Below are 21,940 nucleotides of genomic sequence, written 5' to 3' on the forward strand. Positions count from 1 at the left end.
GGATGTGTACCTCCGGGCCATCTGCAACCAGCTAAAGATTCCCACCACTGAGGACCCATCTGCGGACGATCCTTAAAGAGGTAGCACATTTTTAGCTTTTAACAATTATCGTGGATGGAAACAATATCGAGTATCCTTTTTTATTTCCGTTATCTCCTTTTTTGGGACAAATTATTTTGGAAATGTTTTCAGTAGGACATCAAAGAAATTGGACAATTTCTTTATTGGATATTGCAGTTCATGGACATTTGGTGTTAGACAAAAAATGTTGGGCATTTCATCGTGGACATTTTTGGTAATTGGACATTTTGTATTGGACAATTCCACCTGTCACCATGTGGATGCCCGCACAATCCCTACATGGGATCTCATATACCACTCCTGATAAATAAAAAGGTTAATAGAATGGTAAATAAAAACGTTGAAAAGTATTCGTGAGTTTTGTTTAATTATATATACATATACACATCTTAGAGAACAAGGAATAGAACAATCGGCTCTCCAGAAAAACCACGTATACGGCCATATATGCTCACTCAAAAGAATTACTCAATTTGCTTGGGTGTGTAAACGTACATCATCATTTAAAACATTTGCTTTTTCCTACTCTTTACTTTTTCTCCTTTCCCCCAAAACTTCCTCTTTTCAGAGACTCACTGAGATTCTTGCTTATTCATTGCCTCTTCCACTCTCTCCTTTTACTTAGCACGAATTCTGAACTCTGATAAGAACCCAGTTCTTTAAAAGACAAAGGAGGGGGGAAAGTGGGAATTCTGGGAAAATAAACTTAAATGAACAGATTCTAAGAGGGGGTTTTGCAGGGACGCGATAATATAGTGTAGGTAAATTACATATTCCCGAGGATTCTTCTTTCAGTTCATCAGGCAAATTTCGAATTTCCATACTAATACATGAAAAATTTATACATTCTACGTTCTGACAAACCAACCTATCAAAATCCATGCTTTTCAGTGTATCCGCACTTTTTTGGTATGGTAGACAGAGTGTGTACCAGTATCAAGAATTCAAGTTTCCATACTTTAACACTGAATAGATCAATTCATAACCAGGTCATAATTTAAGTGGAGGAGGAGAGACAGTTCAAATGTAACAACCATCCGGTGATAACTTGTACTTTTATGATGGAGGCCAGTCTGCTCTTACATCGGAATGAGCTGATTCAGGTAGCCATCTCAAATAAGCTTCTAATAAATCTGAAAAAAATATCCATTGTAAAGTCACAAAAAAATTGTACCTAAAGGAGGTTATCTTGATTTATGACACATAATAGTCTCATGCTGAACTACAGTAAGAGTCAAACCACTAAAATGAGGGAGAGATTAAGTACCCCAGCACATATTACGTATTTCAAAATCAAAATTTAAAATGATACGTGGTGCATACAAACCTAAAAATTTCCACATTCAACTCATGAGTGGATTAACAGCGTTTTTTGAGTTGATTGATGCCAAAAATTCCTGTTTGCTTAAAATTTGAGTCTCTTTGCATTGATTTGGTCACTAAACTTAATAGCATGCCTTACATATGCATTTAAAGGCACGCTTTTAACTTTGTTTTGAGTAAATTGTACAGCCATCCCTGTTTTCTACATTATTCATTTTCCAATGAGTTTCATGCCAAATCTTAAGTCCACTGTGTTCTTTCTTTCTTTCCTTGTGGTTTAAAGTTAAGTTCGTTTGGTTCGTCTATTAGGTTATTTTGGAATGAAATGAGTATAATTTAGCAATTCTGCCACTTAGAGGAACTATTAAAACCATGTCTAATTGCATTCTTGGAAGATTTGCCTCATTCTTAATAGTTTAAAGAGGATCCAACTTTTGCTGCTCAAGTTCTGTTTTATTGAGAATGCCAACATGACACTGTCTTGGTACAATGATGCAGTAAAAGTTTTATTGTATAACACACTGGTTGCGAAGCGGTATCAGTCATGATGGCAAATGAAAATTTGGGATATTCTTAACAAAAAATGAACCCTTCGATTTCCACTCAGATGGTGCTGTCTCTTTAGCAACATTCGTCAATCGTAGAAATATAAAAGGAACACATGGGTCCGTTTCTTCATAACCTTTCAATGAGTAAATGATGATTAATGTTGCTGTTTTATGATTAATTGAAATATTTGGTCGTTTTGTTGTCTGAGTACATTATACCAAACACCAACCACATACCAAACATGTGTGTACATTATTACTACCAAACACTTCATGAAACCTGCTAGTTCCTTAAATAATCTGACCTAGAGAATTATTACTGATGATACTCACACAAAGGATCTGTATCCCAAATCTTCTTCAGTTTTTGCCTAGAATCAATGTCTTTGGTCATGATTTCTTTCAACAACATATTTGTTCGCGGCTGTAAACTAAAAAGAAAAAGGACTAAAATTAGTGTGAACGAGCCTTCCATAAAAGACAAAGAAGTTGCTCTAAAAACGCTGAGTTGGCAACTCCCCCCTCAGTTTGGTTCAAACTTTGCTTAGATGTTACACTAAGCGTCCTGATGTCTGAGTAAAATTTGCAAAACTTTAAAAGTCGATATCTCTAAAACAGTTGGAGTGCAAATGTTGGTACATGCGCTTCAAAATCGTCAAAAAATATTCCCTGTAAGAGTGATTAATATTTAAGCTGTTTCGATGGTTGCCAAAATTTATTATAGTCATGATTCAATTTTTTTCGATTTTGAAAGTTCGATTTTTTCCTGTTTTTTGTATCTTGTATCAAAGCAATTGTTGCGATACCAGAAAAAACCAGTTAAGATGATTCTCCATGAAATTCTGAACAATCACATTTTAATTCACCTTGGGGAAATCATTTGCTCTTGAGTTTCTGCGATTTTGGCACGTGAGATCGGTCAGCAGCCGATTCAGGCAAAGAGTAACTAGAGTCTGCAACATTTACAGAACCCTCATCGAAGAGTGCTATACCCGGTGTTCCAGAGCACCTGTTCACTAACTATTTCTCGGAAACAGCCGAGAATTGAGCCTCAGGACGAAAATGTCCAAAGGTACATCTACCCCAAAGAATTCAATGAAAATACTTTCAGCCCCCCGAATCCCCATGGGGGAAGGGGGGTTAAGGGGGTCCCGTTTCTCGCATATTTCAAACGGGAAAGGTATGTTTTAATGCCGGATTCAAGGTTTATGGCCAAAAACAAGAGCTTTATGTTAATGCACTTTTCCCCTAAACCCCCATTTTTCTGAGTTTCAAGGATTTTTGGGCAAATTGTAATTGGACACTGAGGCGTCAAAATTATCCGATTTTCAAAATCTAAAAGTCTCCACAGAGAAGAGATTAGTACCTTTTTGTTGACGTGCCTAAAAACCTATGTTGACCCAAAATTAGGGGGGCCACAATCCCTAAAAAATGTTGGGGCTTTGGAGGGACATAAGTCGAAAATTTCAAATAACAAGGGTATGTTTTTACTTCAGATTTGGATTCCACACCAAAACCCTATAGACTGGCCTTGGATATACCAACTAGACTGGCTGGATATAAAGATATAAAATTGATATGGCATATGACCTACTTGCCCCAAATTACCCTAGGACCGACCCCATTTCTCCATCAGGAGCCGTTCATTTTTGGAGGAAAAAAGGGGCAAAACAAACTTGGGGTAAATAAGCCATATCCATTCTACGTAACTTTTCACGCGCTTTCCAAGACTAAAGTAAAAAAAGTACCCGGAGGTCGTGGTCCCCATAGTTCTGGATCAACAGGGGTCATGTGGTACATTAAAAAAAGGTATTGATTTCTTCTTTTTAGAGATTTTAAGATTTTGAAAATCCGATAATTTTGATGCCTGCAGTGTCCAATTGAAATTTGCCCGACATGAGGGTTTGGGCGAAAAGTGCATGAACAAAGACTTCTCATTATTGGCCATGAACTTTGAATCTGGTGTCAAAACATACCTTCCTATTTGAAATATGCGAGGAACGGGGGGTATCCTCATAAAACCCACCCAGAATTGGGTTTCCCGGCTGAAAATATTTTCATTGAATAATTAGGGTCAATTAACCTTTAGACATTTTCGTCCTGAGGCTCTATTCTTGGCCAATCTCAAGAAATAGATGGTGGACGGGTGCTTCAGAACACCCGGTAAGCGTGTTTTTTGATGCTAAGTTCACAGGAGAACTTCAGGGGGAAAATTTTCCTCAAAATAATTGCCAAGTTGTTCAAAACAGGCAATTTTTAGCAAAGTTAGCACACCTTGGCAACTTTGTGGACAAAAATGTTCAAAACAAACCTCAAATTCGGATTTAACGTCAAAACTTGTGAGAGAGGCCTCACAATCACTGTTCTGTAATGATTGCAGACTGTGACTTGCAATCATAAAGTTCAAACAGTTAGGACATATTGGAATCTTGGTCTTTAAAAATTGTGGATTGTTAAATGTAAGGTGACATCTCCATGAAGGACCCCGCACACCTCTTATGGGAAGCTGCACCATGAAGAATTGCCTTCTGACTTATGTTTATCGATTCTCCTCAAGATGCTGATCAAAAGTTATAATTGCGCCAACTTTCTACGATGCACCGTTTTCGCAAAAAACCTATGAGAAGATTCAATTATTCGGTGATAAAAAGCCAGAAAGATTCCTCATTTCAGTGCTCGATTGACAAGCGGCTGTGTGTCAACAAGGAAATCATGGGGACTCTCGCACCGAGCGGCAGTCTTATCTCGGATTCCGCACGCCGTTTTGCTCGACCACCATCCAAATCAGATTCTTGAGGAGCATAAGAACAGGAAAGTCTGAACGTCTACCGGGCGAGTGCGGGAGGGAGATAGCCCCTGAGTCGGCAGGTACAGATAAGAAGACGGACTTGCACTACGTTTTTTCCTTATTTATTATTACATCAGGCCAGTTCTCAAATGCTTTGCTCTTTTTTATTCATAGTCTCCGAATAATTGAATCTTCTCATAGGTTTTTTGCGAAAACAGTGCATCGTAGAAAGTTGGCGCAATTATAACTTTTGATCAGCATCTTGAGGAGAATTGATAAACATAAGTCAGAAGGCAATTCTTCATGGTGCAGCTTCCCATAAGAGGTGTGCGGGGACCTTTGACGCTTGATTCGAATTTTAATTTTGTAGTGCGTGGCATAGGACATGTAGTACTGAGCAAATACTGCTCTTCTTAAATAACTTCAATGAAAGGACAAAAATAGGAGAGATTTTGGCAACAATACTGTCTACATACCTTGCCCATGACTTAGTCATGCATGAGGGACTAGATAATAGATGAGGGGCATTCTTCTGAAGAGATGGGATGATTGTCCCATCTAAGAGGAACATGGCAATCAAACGATATTTGTCAGTGCAGGCAGGAAACTCAATTTCAGTGACTGGTAAAGGCCATCCACTCTGCCCTAAATACAGAAACGAATAAATGGGAGTGAGCAAGGAATAATGGGTCATTTGCCCCCATTTTTTTTAAAATTCATTTTCTGAAATTGTGGAGTAAACTAAGCTCCTAGGATTTTCTTCAGATTTCTTTAAACCCAAAACGACAAAGAAACCCCGTTTTGATAATACCAAGAATGGGACCTGTTTGAAATGATATATTCGGTAGATGCTGATGATGTAGCCAGGCAGGGAAAACGGCATTAGCTGATTGGCTGAACCCATGTTCAGTCTTCGCCTTGCCATGTCAACTTGACTGTCAGCTTATGATTAGTCTGATTTTGAGTAGCTTTTTCTTTTCTTAGAAATAATTATTTAAACTTATCCATGAGCCTCATGGTTTTTTCTCGAAATTTTACGAAAGAAAAACCATTCTGCAACCCTACAAAAATTCCTTGACACTGGCTCGTTGACAAAAGAGGCTGCCCCTCCTACGAAGTATGGCTCCTTCACATCCGATGACATTATAAGGCCCGATATCTAAAATTTTTGTGAGACTAGATGGTAGCTCAGGTTACAAAGTGATTTTGTGAGTTGTGCAGTAACAATTTTTAACAAGTTAAGCTCATTATTTTTTCGGTATATATCCATGAAATTATGATTCACTCTTGTTCTTGAGAATATCTTCAGATGAGAAAATGGATGGGTCACAAAAGTGACTAACACTGGGAAAATATGGGCATTGAAATGACTTGAAATGTTAATTGATTTGCTTTCATTATGATGAAACTAGCTTGTAGTAAAGTGAATATTGGTTCAGTTACACACGCATAATTATTTATTGAATTAAAAAACCATTTTCGGATTCTCCTCTTGAAAAAAAATTTTCATAATAGACCTTATCTATGATTAAGTTGGCAACCTTTTTATATCTAAAGCCACCATTTTTACGCCCTAAATCTCCATGTTGAAAGGAGAGGGGAAGTAGGTTTCAATTCTTTGAAAAACAGTATCATGCTGTTTTTTTGTTCACAGGAGAATATTGTCCTTAAAAGGAAAAAGTAGATTGAGGAATACTGACCGAAGGTTGCATTTACATGACACAACAATGTATCCGATTCCGCATCGTATCTTGGCGGCGGGTCTTCAAGTGGTTCTGATATGGTGCACATGGATCTCGCAAAAACAGGCAGCCATTCTGGTTCAATGGCTGTCACTCCTAAAAACATTAACCGGATAAATAACACTTTACAACCATAAAATAGATACATTCTAGAGCAGTGAGATGCAACGGAATTCGAATCCTCTGGTTTTTAGGTTTTGTAATGGGCCTGTTGCAAACTTTTGCTAGAGCAAAAATAAAAGTTGTTACTCATAGAAAATGTCTCAAAACTCACGATGAGTGCATCGGCAAAGTCTGAAATGCACTCCTTACTTCACAATTTGCATAAGAAATGTGCTCCTTTTCGAGCTTCCTGCCTCCAAACGATACCACGGCACAGGTAAACATTTCGTTAGAGGAGTCATTCCAACCTACCCCTGCTCACAAGGATACTACGCAATATTCAACAAAGCCGACGCCAATCCCCCAGAACACATGTGACAGGACGATGATTCAAATCACCTGATAACAATCGGCGTGTTTACATCCACATTTTTCTCGCATTGATAGATATCTGTCTTGATTGGCCTCGTGCTCTCCTCAATTTGCGCGCGGAAGCGTCGGCCATGTTCAGTAGGGATAGAGTGGAAATGTTCATCTGTGCCGTAGTATCCTTATTAAAGCAGAAAGCTTAAAAAAACGCAAATTTCTTGCGTAGATTGTGAAGTTAGCAGTGCATTTCAGAGTTTGCCGATGTGCTCATCGTGATTTTTGAGACATTATCTATAAGGAACAACTCTTATTTGGACCGCATTAAACAGAAAGGAACCAAGCCACATCAGCTATTGCCAAATTTGATTGGGCAATTTAATTTTTTACATGTAATCGGTTGTACGGATTTTTGTGCAAATTTTAGTGGATTTTCTCCATAGTACGAGGCAAATGCCCTAAAATTTTCAAAACAATCCTTACAATTGTTCTCTCGTAATAAATTAAATTGTCCAGTTAACTTTGGTAATAGCTGATGTGGCTTGGTTCCTTTCTGTTAAACGCGTTCCATTTTTGCTCTAGCTACAGTTTGCAACAGGCTCATTTCCACTCAAAATCGTGAGAAGCCTCATCTTTCAGGAGAAAATTTTTCAGTGGAGCAATTTTAAACACCCATTACACCTATTCACTGAACAGTTTACTCAAAATTTACTTTGTTGTTTCCACTTTGGCTGCAAAGTATTTTTCTATTCATAAATTGTTTAGAGAGTGTGTAATAATTTACTGTGCAAACGAGGTCTGTCCGAGAAGCTTTGATTTCTTTTTCTTTTCTTTTTAAAATGGAGTTTACCCGCGACGTTGTAGCTTTAAGAATTTGTGAAGTACTCTGCATTGGACACAATACACGGATTACAACAATACTGAAGCTTTTGAAAACACTCTAAAAAAGCCCACCTTTGAGATGGCCTGGGGAACTCATGCCATATTGTTTTTAATCACCTCTACCGAGTCAATTCTAGTCTCTCTCATAAGATATTCAGGTATAGAGAATACCCAGAATTCTCTGAGGGCTAAGCCTGGACTAAGCAGAGTTTGGAACCATAGAAATGTTGAACTTCGTCAGAAACCATTGCGTAAGACAAGAGGAATGGGCTAGAGCGTAATCATTTTGAGGCATCCAGTCCGAGTTCTTTGGTTAAGATCTCTGCTACTTTTGGGTTTTGGGGATTTTTATCCCATTCTCCAGTTTCCACACCAGAAATTAACTGTCTTTGGTAGTAGCATTTTATCAACATACGGGAGAGAAATTGATGATGTAGGTCTCCCGGACTGTGAATCACTTACCAAGAACAATTTTGTTACCTGATTCAAAGCGGTTATACTGCACTCGAATACTGCAAACCTCATTAGAATCATTTCCAAAGGCTCTCTAATCATTTTGATGGTCTTAAAGAGAATTTATTTTAGTTTGAAGCAAAATTCAAGGAAAATTTCAACATCTTTCCGCTCCACCATTTGTACGAAAATAAAAAACGCAGCAATGCAACTTGACACACATACTTTAATCGCATCTCTTCAACGACTGATTAAAGGAGTGAGAGTCCTGTTGCACAGTTGCATTGCAGAGAATGAAGAAAAAGCCAAGACTAAGCTCCAACTTTTTATCTTCATTACAATCTGAGAAAATAAAAAATCATCCATACTTTCCAGACAGAACTTGCAATCTCTCTGTGCTGGTAAAAAAATTTAGCTTGAAGAAGAGAGAGAAATTTGGAAAATTTTAAAATAATTCAGAATTTGGTAGAGTCACATGGTCACATCTTATCTATACTTTAAGCTCTCAAGCCTCCCAAGTTTTCATTTCTGGTACAGCTTAGTTCTAGTGTTCTACAAGGCAAATTTTCATGATTTTTGTGTCTTTCGCAAAAATCTACCGTCTATCAACAGGAGATGGTCTCTAGGTGAGCCCATTTGAATCAGATTCTGGAAATTGGCAAAGGTTTTTATATGTTTTGTGGTGAAGTTGCGAATTCTCCCATTAAAACAATGCGTACTTTCAATTTTTGGCACAGTTCATTCTTACTTCTACCAGGCTGATTTCCATGATTTTTACAGGTATCGTCTCGTGATAGTCCCTAGATGAGCCCGCTCTATTTAGATTTTAGAAATATGACCCATATTTTTCCATTAGGGTAGACCAGGGAGCTTAGAAAGGTAGAATTTTTCCACGCAGGGCCGGATTTAGCTTTTTGCCGCCCCTGGGTCTGCAATATTTCGCCACTATATTGTCAACAGTATCCCCTCCTCCCCCTCCCCCTCTCCGCACTCCCAACTTCCCGCGACATCTTATCTTGCCCCCCCCCTTCGTGCGCCGCCTGGGCGCGTGCGCGTAGCTGCTTCAAAATGCGCCGCGAATATATAAAATGGAATGGATGGATGAGACAAAAATAAAATGTGGAGACAAAGTTGAAGCTAGTGTAGCTCAATGTATTAGTTGCAATGTATTTTCGGAAGATCAGGTTAAAAAGTTTTTCTCCGGGTTTTCAGTTTAGCAAAGCTGTCAACCAGAGCGTCAACGTCTAAATTGATTATCAAGTCTGCCTTGATGTTTAAAATTGCCGTGTTGTTTAGTATCACTCCAACGAACGATCATCCTCCTAGCGTTCAAGGCCGGACCTAAGGGGCGGCAGTTTGCCGCTCCCGTCAAGCGTCAACTCCCTTCCTTCATACATTTTGCCGCTCATCTTTTCACTTCGCTCCGTCTCTGTCTCCATTTTTTCCTTTTTTCTCGCTTTAACTTTCAATTAATCCAGTGCCAAAATTTGCCACCCCTCAAAATTTGCCGCTATGGGCAAGTGCCCCAGTGCCCTATAGGTAAATCCGGCCCTGAAGGGTAGACCAGGGAGCTTAGAAAGGTAGACCAGTAGGGTAATTTGAACCAAGCGAGAGATGTTGAATCTTGGTTTGTTTCTATATTCTTCGGTATTGTTCGATTTCAGAACAGACAGCCAGGAATGGCAGTATGGTATGGAAAGTCAGTCAAAAGTATGCTCCTTTGCTACAAATCATTCAAAAGTGACAAAACTCCCAGTTCCACTCTTTTCGTTTCGTTTCAATCTTGGCGAGAAGTTTAAAAGGAAATGCCAATTTTTCTGTTGAACTCTAATTGGTCCAAACTCCCAGCCAGAGGGAGATTGGACCAATGACAGTCCGGTAAGAAAATCTTCCGAATTTTTGATAATTTTATCGATTTTGGGCCCTTGATTAGGGGAAGAGCATACCTTTGTCTCACACACCTCGATACCTTGGAAGAGTACCTTTTCTCTTACTTATCATTCCAGTCTATGATGGGTGATGAAGTTGTGGAATCTTCCATTTGAACAATGTAAATGATAATTTTTTTGGTCACAAAACGTTTGGAAGATCAACCAAGTCGATTTTCAAAATTTTTGTGGCTACTGATAGGAAGCTACTGATAGGCTCTATTTAGAATTAGTTCTTGGGATCCGCAAAAACAGGTCTAAGAGAGCACTATGTGCACTCTGAGGGCTGCACAGCCAGGGGGCATAGCCTAGAGTTGCCTTAAATAGGGTGAGCGAAAAGTCCCCGACCCAACTTTTCAACACATGCGCGATTCAACACATATCAAAACGAGTGAGAACACTCAAGTATCAGTCATCGTGACTGCAGATGACTATGCCACTCCAACACCCTGTGACCCTTGGTAGCAGTGTGAGGGAGGGACATAGTCACACAGTAAGTAATCCGTCTGCACTGTTTGACTGAGTTGTGAAAAAATCGGTAATCACTCGTGGTGTGAGCGACTGCCAGCGCTACCTATCAGTAGAGATTGAAACAACACAGTTCAACTCGGTGGAGGCATGGCCGTGCCCCGAAAATCCGTGCTCTGCAGCGTCTGCCACAGTCTTTGATAAGACCTACCGTTGGCTATCAGATGACTTCTGAGCCTTGCGGGAATATGAAGGATACAGAATGTGTCAATAGTACGAAGTTAAGGAGCACGGTCCAACTTCAGGGTGCACGACGGCAAGTAGCCAGTTGCCTTGGCCCCTTGAGGGCGCCTCGCCGGTAAGCTCGTCCCTTACTTACTTACTTACTCTAGGTCAATGAGTGACAATTTTTGGCACATTCGTGATTTCCGGAGGGAGGGGGTTGTCGGATTGTCGCCTCACCTGGAATACACTATAACTCAAAATTTTCAAATGGTAACCCCCTTTTTTTAATACATCCTTGAAAAGGTAGAAAAAGAAGAAAACTTTATGCATAAACCGGAAGTTGCTATGACTTTTTGTTCTGTAGTTATCCTTAGTCAAAGTTCAAAATAGGCATGTATTAAAAAAATCATAAGTCCTGTACAGAAAATTATATGAGGCAGACAAGGCGGCGAACTTCAAAGCGTTGCAAATACTTTTGGAAAAAAATTGTCGAGAACCTTAACTTTTAAACCTAGAGTGATTTTAGCCTTGAAGCATCTTTTTGAAGGTAACTTAGTCATCTGACAGAGCCCAAGCTGGGCAAGGGGCGCCCTTTCTTCTTTCTGTTACCCAAAACTTGCTTAAAATCAGAGGAGACAGAAATTCGATGGTTCTTAACAAAACTCTTCTTTCTTCTACCAAAAGTAGGGGGAAGCACCCCTTTTCCAACTGGCATGGGCTCTATCAGGTCAGAGTGTTTTCTTCAAGAGTTGCTGACTTCCTCCTCAAGTAAACTGAACCGCCCCTCTCACAAGGAAGACAGTTAATCGCACCCCTCCCGCAAGGAAGATAGTTAATCGCGGGAGGGGGCTTAAATCACTCTGGGTGTAAACGATAAGATTCTTTACAATTTTTTCCGAAATTTCGATTTGTTTGATTTTTTTTTAAGTATTTGCGATAAGGAGAAGTTTGCGACCTTGTTAGCTTTATAGCAACTTTCTGAACAGGATTCATGATTTTTGTACAGCAGGCCTATTTTGAACTTTGACCTTGGATAACTAAAGAACAGAGATTCTTAGCAACTACCAGTTTAGGCCAATTTTTTTTTTTTTAATTATAACTTTTCAAGAATGTATTAAGAAAGGGGTTGCCATTTAAAAATTTTGAGTTAAAGTGCAGCCCTCTCCCCGGGGATATGTTGAATATGCCAAATAATAGCTTTTATCGCCCTAGAGCCATCTCCAAAATTTCGTATTGATACATGAATGCGTTCTAAGGTTAGAAAGGGGTTAGGGGACTTTTTGCTCCCCCTGTATAGCATAAAACAATATAATAATGAGACTATAAGATTTCTGTAAGAATTTCCCACAATTATAATATGGCTAAACATGAATTGAGGACACCGCACCAAGAAGAGGCTATAGGCGTATAGGTCGTTATTACGCCCATCTGCTTTTCGGATTCTACGTACCCTGGACTGTGCTGTGGTAGCGATAGAATATGATAAGGTAACGGCTCGAGGTCGAAAAACCTGTTTTTTCCGAGTTAAGTCAGGCCTCTGGATTGATGGGTGCAAAAACGACCTATACGCGCGGCCTTAAGAAGACTGAATTATTTTATTTTTTGATCTCATTTTATAAAGATTTGTTTACATTTCAGAAAAACGAGCTATTGAAATAATTTATTCTCCTCTCAAACTATCCATTCCTCCAAAAATGTATACTTCGCATGTTGCCACCAAAATGACTGTTGGGCGTAATACGGGCCTATAAGGTGCTAGTTACCCCTTTCTTTACTCAAAATCGATATTCTTTCATTTTGCGTTAATCATGCGTGATTAAAATGATTTATACTTCATATTGCCACCAAAATGACTGTTGGGCGTAATAATGGCCTACAAAATGCTTTTTTAAATTAAATATATTAGAGTGTAAACCCAAAATGTATCACAAAATCTAGGTACCCGGCATCCTTCAATAGAAGGGTTAGGTCACCCAAAAACACCAAAACAGGGTACCTGCATAGAAAAGTCTGCGCAGTCTATCAAAAACAAAACTTTAGATGCGTTTTTCTCAAAATGCGGTTTCCAGTAATAGGCTGTTCTTGGTGCGGTGTCTTCAATTGAGGTTATACTGAATGGCACTCCTGCAAGCGTGCGGCTTATTGACACATTGGTTTAACACAGAGAGAAATTACATTAGAAGTGAAAATAACCTACCTCGCATATACATTTTATCATTAAGCTGATAAACTTCTTGATACACAACCCACTGTGGTCTGGTTTTACGAAGAACAGAAGAAGAGTGCATGAAAACAATATCCTCCATCTCAGGAATGCGATAAGCTGGCTGATGTGGACGAAGACCAGCTGCAGTCAATTGATCTTGGTCTAATTTCAAAGCTACATGATCCACCATTCCAGCTAAAACAACCTGCCTCAGTAGTTTTGCCTTGAAAGAATAAAAAGAAAAAAGGAAATGAAAAATAAAAAAATAAAAAAAAACAAGTAAGAGGCAACAAAACGCTGAGTTGAAAGCACTTACTGTTATGTGTTAAAATTTTCATTGCAATATTCCCAACTCTTGCCTGTCAGAAAATTGTATATTTTCAACATGTCAGTTATAGAGAATGGCCAAGGTAAGTGAAACGTAGGTATGCTCTTTGCGACCTTTTCGGCCAGAACTAGGCTTTCGACTCCTGCCGCGAGAATCGAATAGAATATTTTTAGTTTTTACCTATTTTCGACCAAAACCTACCTCTGTGGAAGTAAAAATCGAATAAATAATCTTTTCTTTTCTGACATTCAAATTTTGAATAAAACATTTACTATTATGGATCAAGAATCAATCAAATATCAAGAATTAATCTATTCATTCAATTATCAAGTGGTTTTGCATACATTTTGATTTGCGGAGGAAAGAGAAGAAGGGAGAGAAAATTTTTTCCTTTAATTAAGGACTAGCAATTAACAGAAGTGTTGCAGAGCTATAAAACTGCTGCTTACTGTCCAAAAATCCACTTCATTCAGTTTTACTTCACATCAATGCTGATCTCGCAAAGACAGTCTAGCAATATTGTAAAGACCGGGGTGCCGCGCAGGGCAGAGGAGAATAGGTAATAGAGGTTAGTACATTCGCCCATTCTTACACCATGTAGTAGACATATTAGGTGGAACTCAAGTGACGCGAATTTTGAATTGACCCGTCTAGTGCAAGTGCCATGCGCTGGATGAACCAATGAAACGTTGGCCTTTGTTTACCTAACCTCCAAACAAGTAGTTTGCACTGTGCGCCAGATTGAGTTCCTACGAGTACATCATCAATATGACCGGATGTACGAAAATTCGGTCTTTCTTCTTGAGATTCGAAATGTGGTCGAATATTTGGATTATTCGAGGTTTCCAAGTTCGAGTTCGAATCAAATGTCGGAAAAATTAGTTGAACTCCAATATTCGAGATTTTTTAATATTTGCACAGTCGTAATCGAAACGATCCCGGTCTATTGCCACAATAGATCCTGGTAACAAAATAAATTAATGAAATGCTCAACAGATATAATTGTGGAGCATCTAGACCCGTGACTTCAGTCACGGACTTTTTGCTGGTTACAGAAAAACAGTCAATCAAAAAGGTAACAACTAACCTTCCATTTATTCTGTAAGATCGCAAATGGTCTTTTGTTTTAAAATGAACTCAGGACCGTTTCTACTGGAAATTTGAAACATCAGGGTGGAGCTAAAGGGTGAAAGCAGACAAGGCCTGGATATGCTGGGCGTCGCATTCAGACTTCCTTATGATATCCTTATATGGATTACAGGGATTCGACATGATAAAGCCATGGTACTTTGTGTTTCACATGTGTTTCAGCATGCAATTCATTGTTTCTCACTATTCTGGGTTTAGAAATATTCATCAGATACTTTAAAACAGCATGTTTATAACCCAGGTCATTCACAATTGCTGAGTGTACACCGTCATGTACTATCAAACATGAATCAAAATCTGTACCCGCGGCCTGGCGCGGGGTCTTAATTTCCACAATGCGCCCCATCTACTGGCTGTGGGTCAAACTAAAAGTTATATTCCTTTGCCCCTGAAAGTGCATCGCTGTTGACAATATCATCTCTTTAGTGCCTTTTTTTTATGCAAAGTTGCCGCTATTTTGGATTGAATGGGTTACTAAACGATGAACAAATTTTGACAGGTGTATACATATTTCTGCCGGTAAATGACGGGTAAAACACAATGAGCACATTAAAAGTGCAGAAAAGTAACTCAGAAACCGAGAATTACGAACTTAAAAAAGTGCAACTTTTCCGAAAATGCGAAAACGCCTCGGTTTCGAGCCGAACCAAATTATGCTATCCAGCACCAATTAGAAGCAAGCACCAGTTTCTTCCACTTTTGTGAAATGTCTTTCTATTCTTTATAAATGAAAACAATACGAAAGTCAAAACACTACTTTCAGAATTAAACAATCGAATCGCATTCATGTTATCTGTAGTTAACAAGCAACAATTTCACATTAAAATACATTTTATTTTAACAAACATCAGTGGAAAATGAGAGGAGATAGCGACTTGACTGCCTGAGTGGATAACTTCCATTGTTTTCCTGTCATTCTGGCGCTTTCGAAATTCCTTTAAGTCATTGGAATTTTTCAAAGCAGGCTTGTCCAGGATTTGGGCTCCAAAATTACGCGATAGATCACCAAGTAATCTACTCACCCGGTACCTTTAGAGTATTACGTTAAAAAACACAAGGTTTAGAGACCTAATCTTGGCAATTGACAGGATACAAATCATCAAGAACTAGTACAATGACAAATTTCAAGATCACCTGTAAATCAGATGGCGGCTTCATCTGAGGATCTACTACTAGCTGCAATTCTGCAATGGTCAGGTTCATTTCATTGGTCACTTGCTTCCGTAATTTGCGTATCTCAGTAATAGCTTTTTTGTTTAATCCATTTTTCAGACAAAATTCACCCAGAGCACCATTGCTACTGGCATATTCAGCAGCTCCAACTGCTCTTAAGAGGACGATCACATCACCTACAATAAATTGAAAAAGCATGAGAAAACTTAGAAATGCAGAAAAAATAGGGTAAGGGGCAAAATTCTGACACATCTGCTGCGCAGAAGTTATTATAGTTCACTACAAAATATCTGAGAAAGAAAAAATTCTGCTACTTTACAAGCAAACCTTGATGAAGAAATGGTTAAGGCAGTTTGTTCTCAGTATTAAGGTTCTGATTTCAATGCCTTATGGTGAATTATAATTAAGGACACTTAAACATCCACCTTTATAGCTGTCTGTGGTGGGAGGGGGGGCATACAGGGGGCAACAGATGGGGGGAATACAGTCATCCATTAATAGTCAGTTCGCATTTTTGGACTGTGTTGCGATTGAATTGTGGATCACCCCTCCTTAGCTCGGCTGATAGCGTCACCTATCAATGATAGATGACTTAAACTATCCTAACATAACCACTCCAATGGCTTCTGAGGGTTTCCGGATATTTTCCTGAGAGGTTTCTTTGTAATCGATTCAATACAAGGGCACTTTTATATACAAATTCATATTTATGCTCAGCTTAAAATTCTCAAAGCTAGAATCAAAAATCATAAATAGCACAAAGTAATTGTCGCATGACATAAGGATTAGAGATTGAAGGACTGTGTTACATGTAAAATTTTGAGAAAAACACAACGGCATCACCAAATTTCTGTGAAACAAACTGAAAAACTCAGAAAAAGCTCTCAAATTTGAAGCTGTAAGAGAGCGGATCTCTTTTGTCACAAGAGAGTCCATCACTAAATTATTTTGTCCACCAGTACCAATTGATAGCAAAAAAATTAGCAGCTTTGCCACATTAGGTGGGGACTCCAAGGCTCCACCTGTGCAACCCTGCTAATATATTTGCTATCTATTTATGCATGGAGTGTTTGACTGGATGAGAGTCCAGGGAAAATCCACCAGTCAAAGTCCTTCTCCGAGATGGATATTCTCATAACTTAGGGAACATCTTTATCACACCTTCAACTTTGAGAAATTCTTGTGTGCTGAGAGGAAAAATCTATGAAACTATAAAGAAAGGGGGGGACTGGGCGACTAATTTTCCAAATGGCGGCCATTTGCAAGGATAAAATGGCGGATTGAACTTCTGTCTCAATGTTTCCTTGTTCTCAAAAATATTCCTCCCGAATTGTAAGCACTTAGCTGCGAAATAGCCACAAAAACCAGAGGAACTGCAAAGAAACAAGCCTAGGACGCTAATTTTCAAAATGGCGGCTATTAGCCAGGATAAAATGACTGATAGAACTTTTGTCTCGACGTTTCCTCATATTCAGTACAATTATACATATATCTGTCGAGTTGTTAGCGTCAAGCTGCAAAAATGCCCCGAAAATCTGAGCAAACACGATAAACTGGGCTTACAGTCTACTTTTCAAAATTACAGGCAAGAGCTAGGATAAAATAGTCGACTGAACTTAAATCTCGATTCTTCCATTTCTGCAAGACTGAATGTTCATGGGTAAATTAGAACCTCCAATAAATGAGAAAATAATGAAAATCGGCTTTTAGCGGCCATCTTGGAGTATGGCAGCCAAAATATAAGGATACAAGATTAATTTTTCCCCTTATTACTCATTTTGAGCTGAAGGCAAGGCTAGGAGGGAGGGCCTTGCAAAGACTCTTGTATTTCTCTAAAATTCCAAATCAGTTCATTACTAAATAATTTTTTTTTTCTTTCTTCTTCTAAGCTGGATCATTTACATTAGAATCCATTCAATAACTCCAAGGTAGAATAAAGTGATCAGATAGGGTGTATGCAAAATCGGCAAAACTTCCCCCTCATGGATTTCGACCAATTCTCAATATGTCATTCCTCGACGTCCTAAGTCGACTAAATTGTTTAGGTAATTTAAGATTGCAATGATGCCATTTTTCACACTTTCTTAAGGGTCAATTTTTTTTTCAACCCTGGTACATTGTCAAATGCCAGATTCTCGATTCGAACAAAAAGCTGTTCAATTCATTTGTGGTACTTTTCCACACATTTTGATATATTACACCTCCCAGGGAATCGATTTGTACGCGAGATATGAGCCATCAAAGTTTACGTTTTGCGCGCACCGATTGGAATTCGGGCGCTCAGAGTCGCACCCCCTCCCTTGCTACTAACAAGCTTCACGAGGTCACTCTCGTATATTTATAGCATGCTTTTCATTTCTGGCCTTTAAAACGGTCTCTGATGGATATTTAGGGACCTCGCAATCCATTGTTGCCAAATTTGAACCATTTTTGGGGTTTTTCAATTTTACGCGGGTAAAACTTGATTTAAACTGAAAACTGTGTACTTTTTTGGAAGGAACGTCAAAAAATGAATAAAGGACTAAGTGTAACGTTTTTCTATGTTCCCAAATTTTTGGAAAAATTGTTCCAAAGAGCCAAAAATTTGATAATTATTACGTCAAAGGTTTTAGGAATAGAATGATGACTCTCATATGAAGAATGTTAATTTTAAGTATTGTTTTACTACTAATAACATATCTTACAAGATTATTTACGATACGTCTCACGTCCGTTATAATTAATCCAATTTTCAGCACTTTAGGACGATTTTTCTCGAAAATTTGGTAAAGTACGAAACAGTTATAAGAAGCATTTCTGGTGTAACTATTTACGTTTAATCCAAAAATATACCCGGTTTTTAAGTTAAATTAAGTTTCACATGTGTAAAATTGATAGAACCCGGAAAAATTGGCCAAAAATGGCAACAATGCTCTCTGAGGCTCCTTAAAATTAATCGAACGCCAAATATTATGGCAAAATATGAAACGTACAGGAGAAAATACATACAGGGTTATCCAAAAGTCACTGACCACCCCTGTAAGTTGTTTCCAAATTGAGATAGAAGTTTGAAACTTTGGGAATGTTCCTCGGTCTAAAGTAGCAACTTTTTGGTACCCCAAAATTTTGGGGGCGGCCCCCCTTAAGGGGGGCGGGGGCTAACTTTTTTTTTTCAAATGGCAACCCCCCCTTTGTGATACCTCATTCGAAAGATAATAAAAAAAGAAAATTTTTGGCGCAAACCGCAGGTCAAAATGTTCATTTTTGACACAATGGCGGCCGGTCAAAGTTCAAAATGGCGGAAATTTGGCATCTCCGTTGTTTATTGACGGATTGGTGTAAAACTCGGAATCCTAGGGTTTTTCGAGATGAGAAAAACGATTCTGGCATTGGTTTTCTAGAAAAGTCAGTCCTTTTCAAAATGGCGGCGGTCAAAATGGCGGCCTCGAGCGGGAAGTGGATATTTAGGCTGCATATCGTTGGATTTGCATGTAACTTGGTATCTGGGGGTATTCCGGCACTAGAAGAACGAATCTTCCATTGGATATCTAAAATTTTGACAAATTCCAAAATGGCGACGGAAAAATGGCGGGAAATCAGTTTTACGGCTCTTTACCGATGGATTAGCATGAAATTATTTGATATTTCAAGAATCTAATGAAAGATTCCTTTTTAACCAACCAAAAACCGCCAGGATATCGAATTTCATGCAAATCCATCGGTAAAGAGCCGTAAAACTGATTTCCCGCCATTTTCCGTCGCCATTTTGGAATTTGTCAAAATTTTAGATATTCAATGGAAGATTCGTTCTTCTAGTGCCGGAATACCCCCAGATACCAAGTTACATGCAAATCCAACGATATGCAGCCTAAATATCCACTTCCCGCTCGAGGCCGCCATTTTGACCGCCGCCATTTTGAAAAGGACTGACTTTCTGGAAAACCAATGCCAGAATCGTTTTTCTCATCTCGAAAAACCCTAGGATTCCGAGTTTTACACCAACCCGTCAATAAACAACGGAGATGCCAAATTTCCGCCATTTTGAACTTTGACCGGCCGCCATTTTGTCAAAAATGAACATTTTGACCTGCGGTTTGCGCCAAAAATTTTATTTTTTTATTATCTTTCGAATGAGGTATCACAAAGGGGGGGTTGCCATTTGAAAAAAAAAAGTTAGCCCCTGCCCCCCTTAAGGGGGGCCGCCCCCCAAAATTTTGGGGGTACCAAAAAGTTGCTACTTTAGACCGAGGAACATTCCCAAAGTTTCAAACTTCTATCTCAATTTGGAAAAAAGTTACAGGGGTGGTCAGTGACTTTTGGATAACCCTGTATGACACACCCGTAAGGAGTGTGACTAAAGGTCGAATAACATTCAAAAGAGTTACCTTAACTATAGAGGGGCTGCAACACGTGACATCTCGGTCAATTTTCACATCACGGGAATCCAGGTACAACTGTGCTTTTCTTATCTGTTGTATGGATGGGTAAGAGCTGTTATGTAGGTCAATATGAAAGTTATGCCCCACTTTCTTGAACCTTAGGCGTGGCAGTATAAACAGTTTCTGCCATTTTTGGCTCTTTGGAACAATTTTTCCGAAAATTTGGCAACGTAGAAAAACGTTACACATAGTCCTTTATTCATTTTTTGACGTTCCTTCCAATAAAGTACACAGTTTTCAGTTTAAATCAAGTTTTACCCGCATAAAATTGAAAAACCCCAAAAATGGTTCAAATTTGGCAACAATGGATTGCGAGGTCCCTAAATATCCATCAGAGACCGTTTTAAAGGCCAGAAATGAAAAGCATGCTATAAATATACGAGAGTGACCTCGTGAAGCTTGTTAGTAGCAAGGGAGGGGGTGCGACTCTGAGCGCCCGAATTCCAATCGGTGCGCGCAAAACGTAAACTTTGATGGCTCATATCTCGCGTACAAATCGATTCCCTGGGAGGTGTAATACATCAAAATGTGTGGAAAAGTACCACAAATGAATTGAACAGCTTTTTGTTCGAATCGAGAATCTGGCATTTGACAATGTACCAGGGTTGAAAAAAAAATTGACCCTTAAGAAAGTGTGAAAAATGGCATCATTGCAATCTTAAATTACCTAAACAATTTAGTCGTCTTAATAATCCAACAGAACGCAACTGTGAAAAATTTTAGCGCAAACCGCATCTCAATATCTTTTTTCGTTCGAAAGATACGGAACTCAACGGTTTTCAACTTGGCAACGCTGCTCATTTCGCTGAAGAAATTCATTTCAGGCCTTGAAATTTTGGAGAAAAGGGTATTCTATAATGAGGAATGACATATTGAAAATTGGTCAAAATCCATGAGGAGGGAAATTTTGCCGATTTTGCACACACCCCTTTATTTGTCTGGCAAATTAAATTATGTCTTTTCTGGACTAACAATGTGGGACAAAATGTTGACATACCTAAGAGTAATGAGTTCCCTACTCCTGCCCACATTCGTCTTACTTTGGCAGTGTTAACATTTTCTGCCAACAAAACTTCTTGGACAGAGAGCGCAGCAACAATGGCTATGGTGTACGGTAATAGGCAATGTTGATGACTAAGACATAACATTTTGCCAAATCTTGGAGCGACAGGAAATAAGGCCATAGCTTCACCAAGTGGAGTCAATTTTGAGCTCCACTCATCTGTAATAAAGAAATTGGCAAGGAAGAAAAGAAGTGCACAGATATTTGCTATCAGAAAAGTATGGTATCAGAAGTCGAACCATCAGAACTTTTTGTATGTCATTTAGGACAATCTAATGATGACGTTTGCCGAGGAAAAGTTTGTTACGCAATTTGCTGCAGGTTACCTTCTCCCCCTTATCATACTTCTCTGTTGACTATTCTTCTACAATTCAGTTTTGGCGCTTTTTTCATGCTCTTTAAAGGAACATTAATTTTTTTAGTAGTAGCAAAAATTTTACTGGTGGGGCGAATTGGCAAAATAATCGTGCGTCTCTGGATAAAAGCATGAAACTTTCAGGAAATCTTCTACATGTATGAAGAAACAAATCTAGCCTGGGTGTCCAGTTTTATGGGGTCCCAGGGGGGCTGGGGGGCGGGCGGATCCTAAAATCGTAAAATTCAGGTTTTTTGTGAGAATTTTCGTGCACAAGTGGATAAAACTGACTGAGTTTGCGGAACTTACCACTTTGAGGCCATCATTGCTGAACTATTTCAG

At 38.9% G+C, this 21,940-nt stretch overlaps 1 protein-coding gene across 2 annotated transcripts in view; it reads right to left on the reverse strand.

The window, feature by feature from the left end:
• Positions 1-429: 429 nt before the first annotated feature.
• Positions 430-21,940, reverse strand: part of kz (putative ATP-dependent RNA helicase kurz) — a 59,646-nt gene continuing 38,135 nt past the window's right edge. For both annotated transcript variants that reach the window (XM_019056359.2, XM_019056358.2), the window contains exons 12-18: positions 21,178-21,402; positions 15,724-15,938; positions 13,104-13,335; positions 6,441-6,578; positions 5,217-5,385; positions 2,286-2,383; positions 430-1,214 (exon numbers count right to left, since the gene is read on the reverse strand). In XM_019056359.2, coding sequence (XP_018911904.2) covers positions 1,138-1,214; positions 2,286-2,383; positions 5,217-5,385; positions 6,441-6,578; positions 13,104-13,335; positions 15,724-15,938; positions 21,178-21,402 — 1,154 coding nt within the window. In that variant the 3' untranslated portion in view covers positions 430-1,137. The remainder of the gene's footprint in view (positions 1,215-2,285; positions 2,384-5,216; positions 5,386-6,440; positions 6,579-13,103; positions 13,336-15,723; positions 15,939-21,177; positions 21,403-21,940) is intronic.

Source organism: Bemisia tabaci, chromosome 1 (assembly GCF_918797505.1).
Source record: "Bemisia tabaci chromosome 1, PGI_BMITA_v3".
NCBI classification, from domain to species: Eukaryota; Metazoa; Arthropoda; class Insecta; order Hemiptera; family Aleyrodidae; genus Bemisia; species Bemisia tabaci.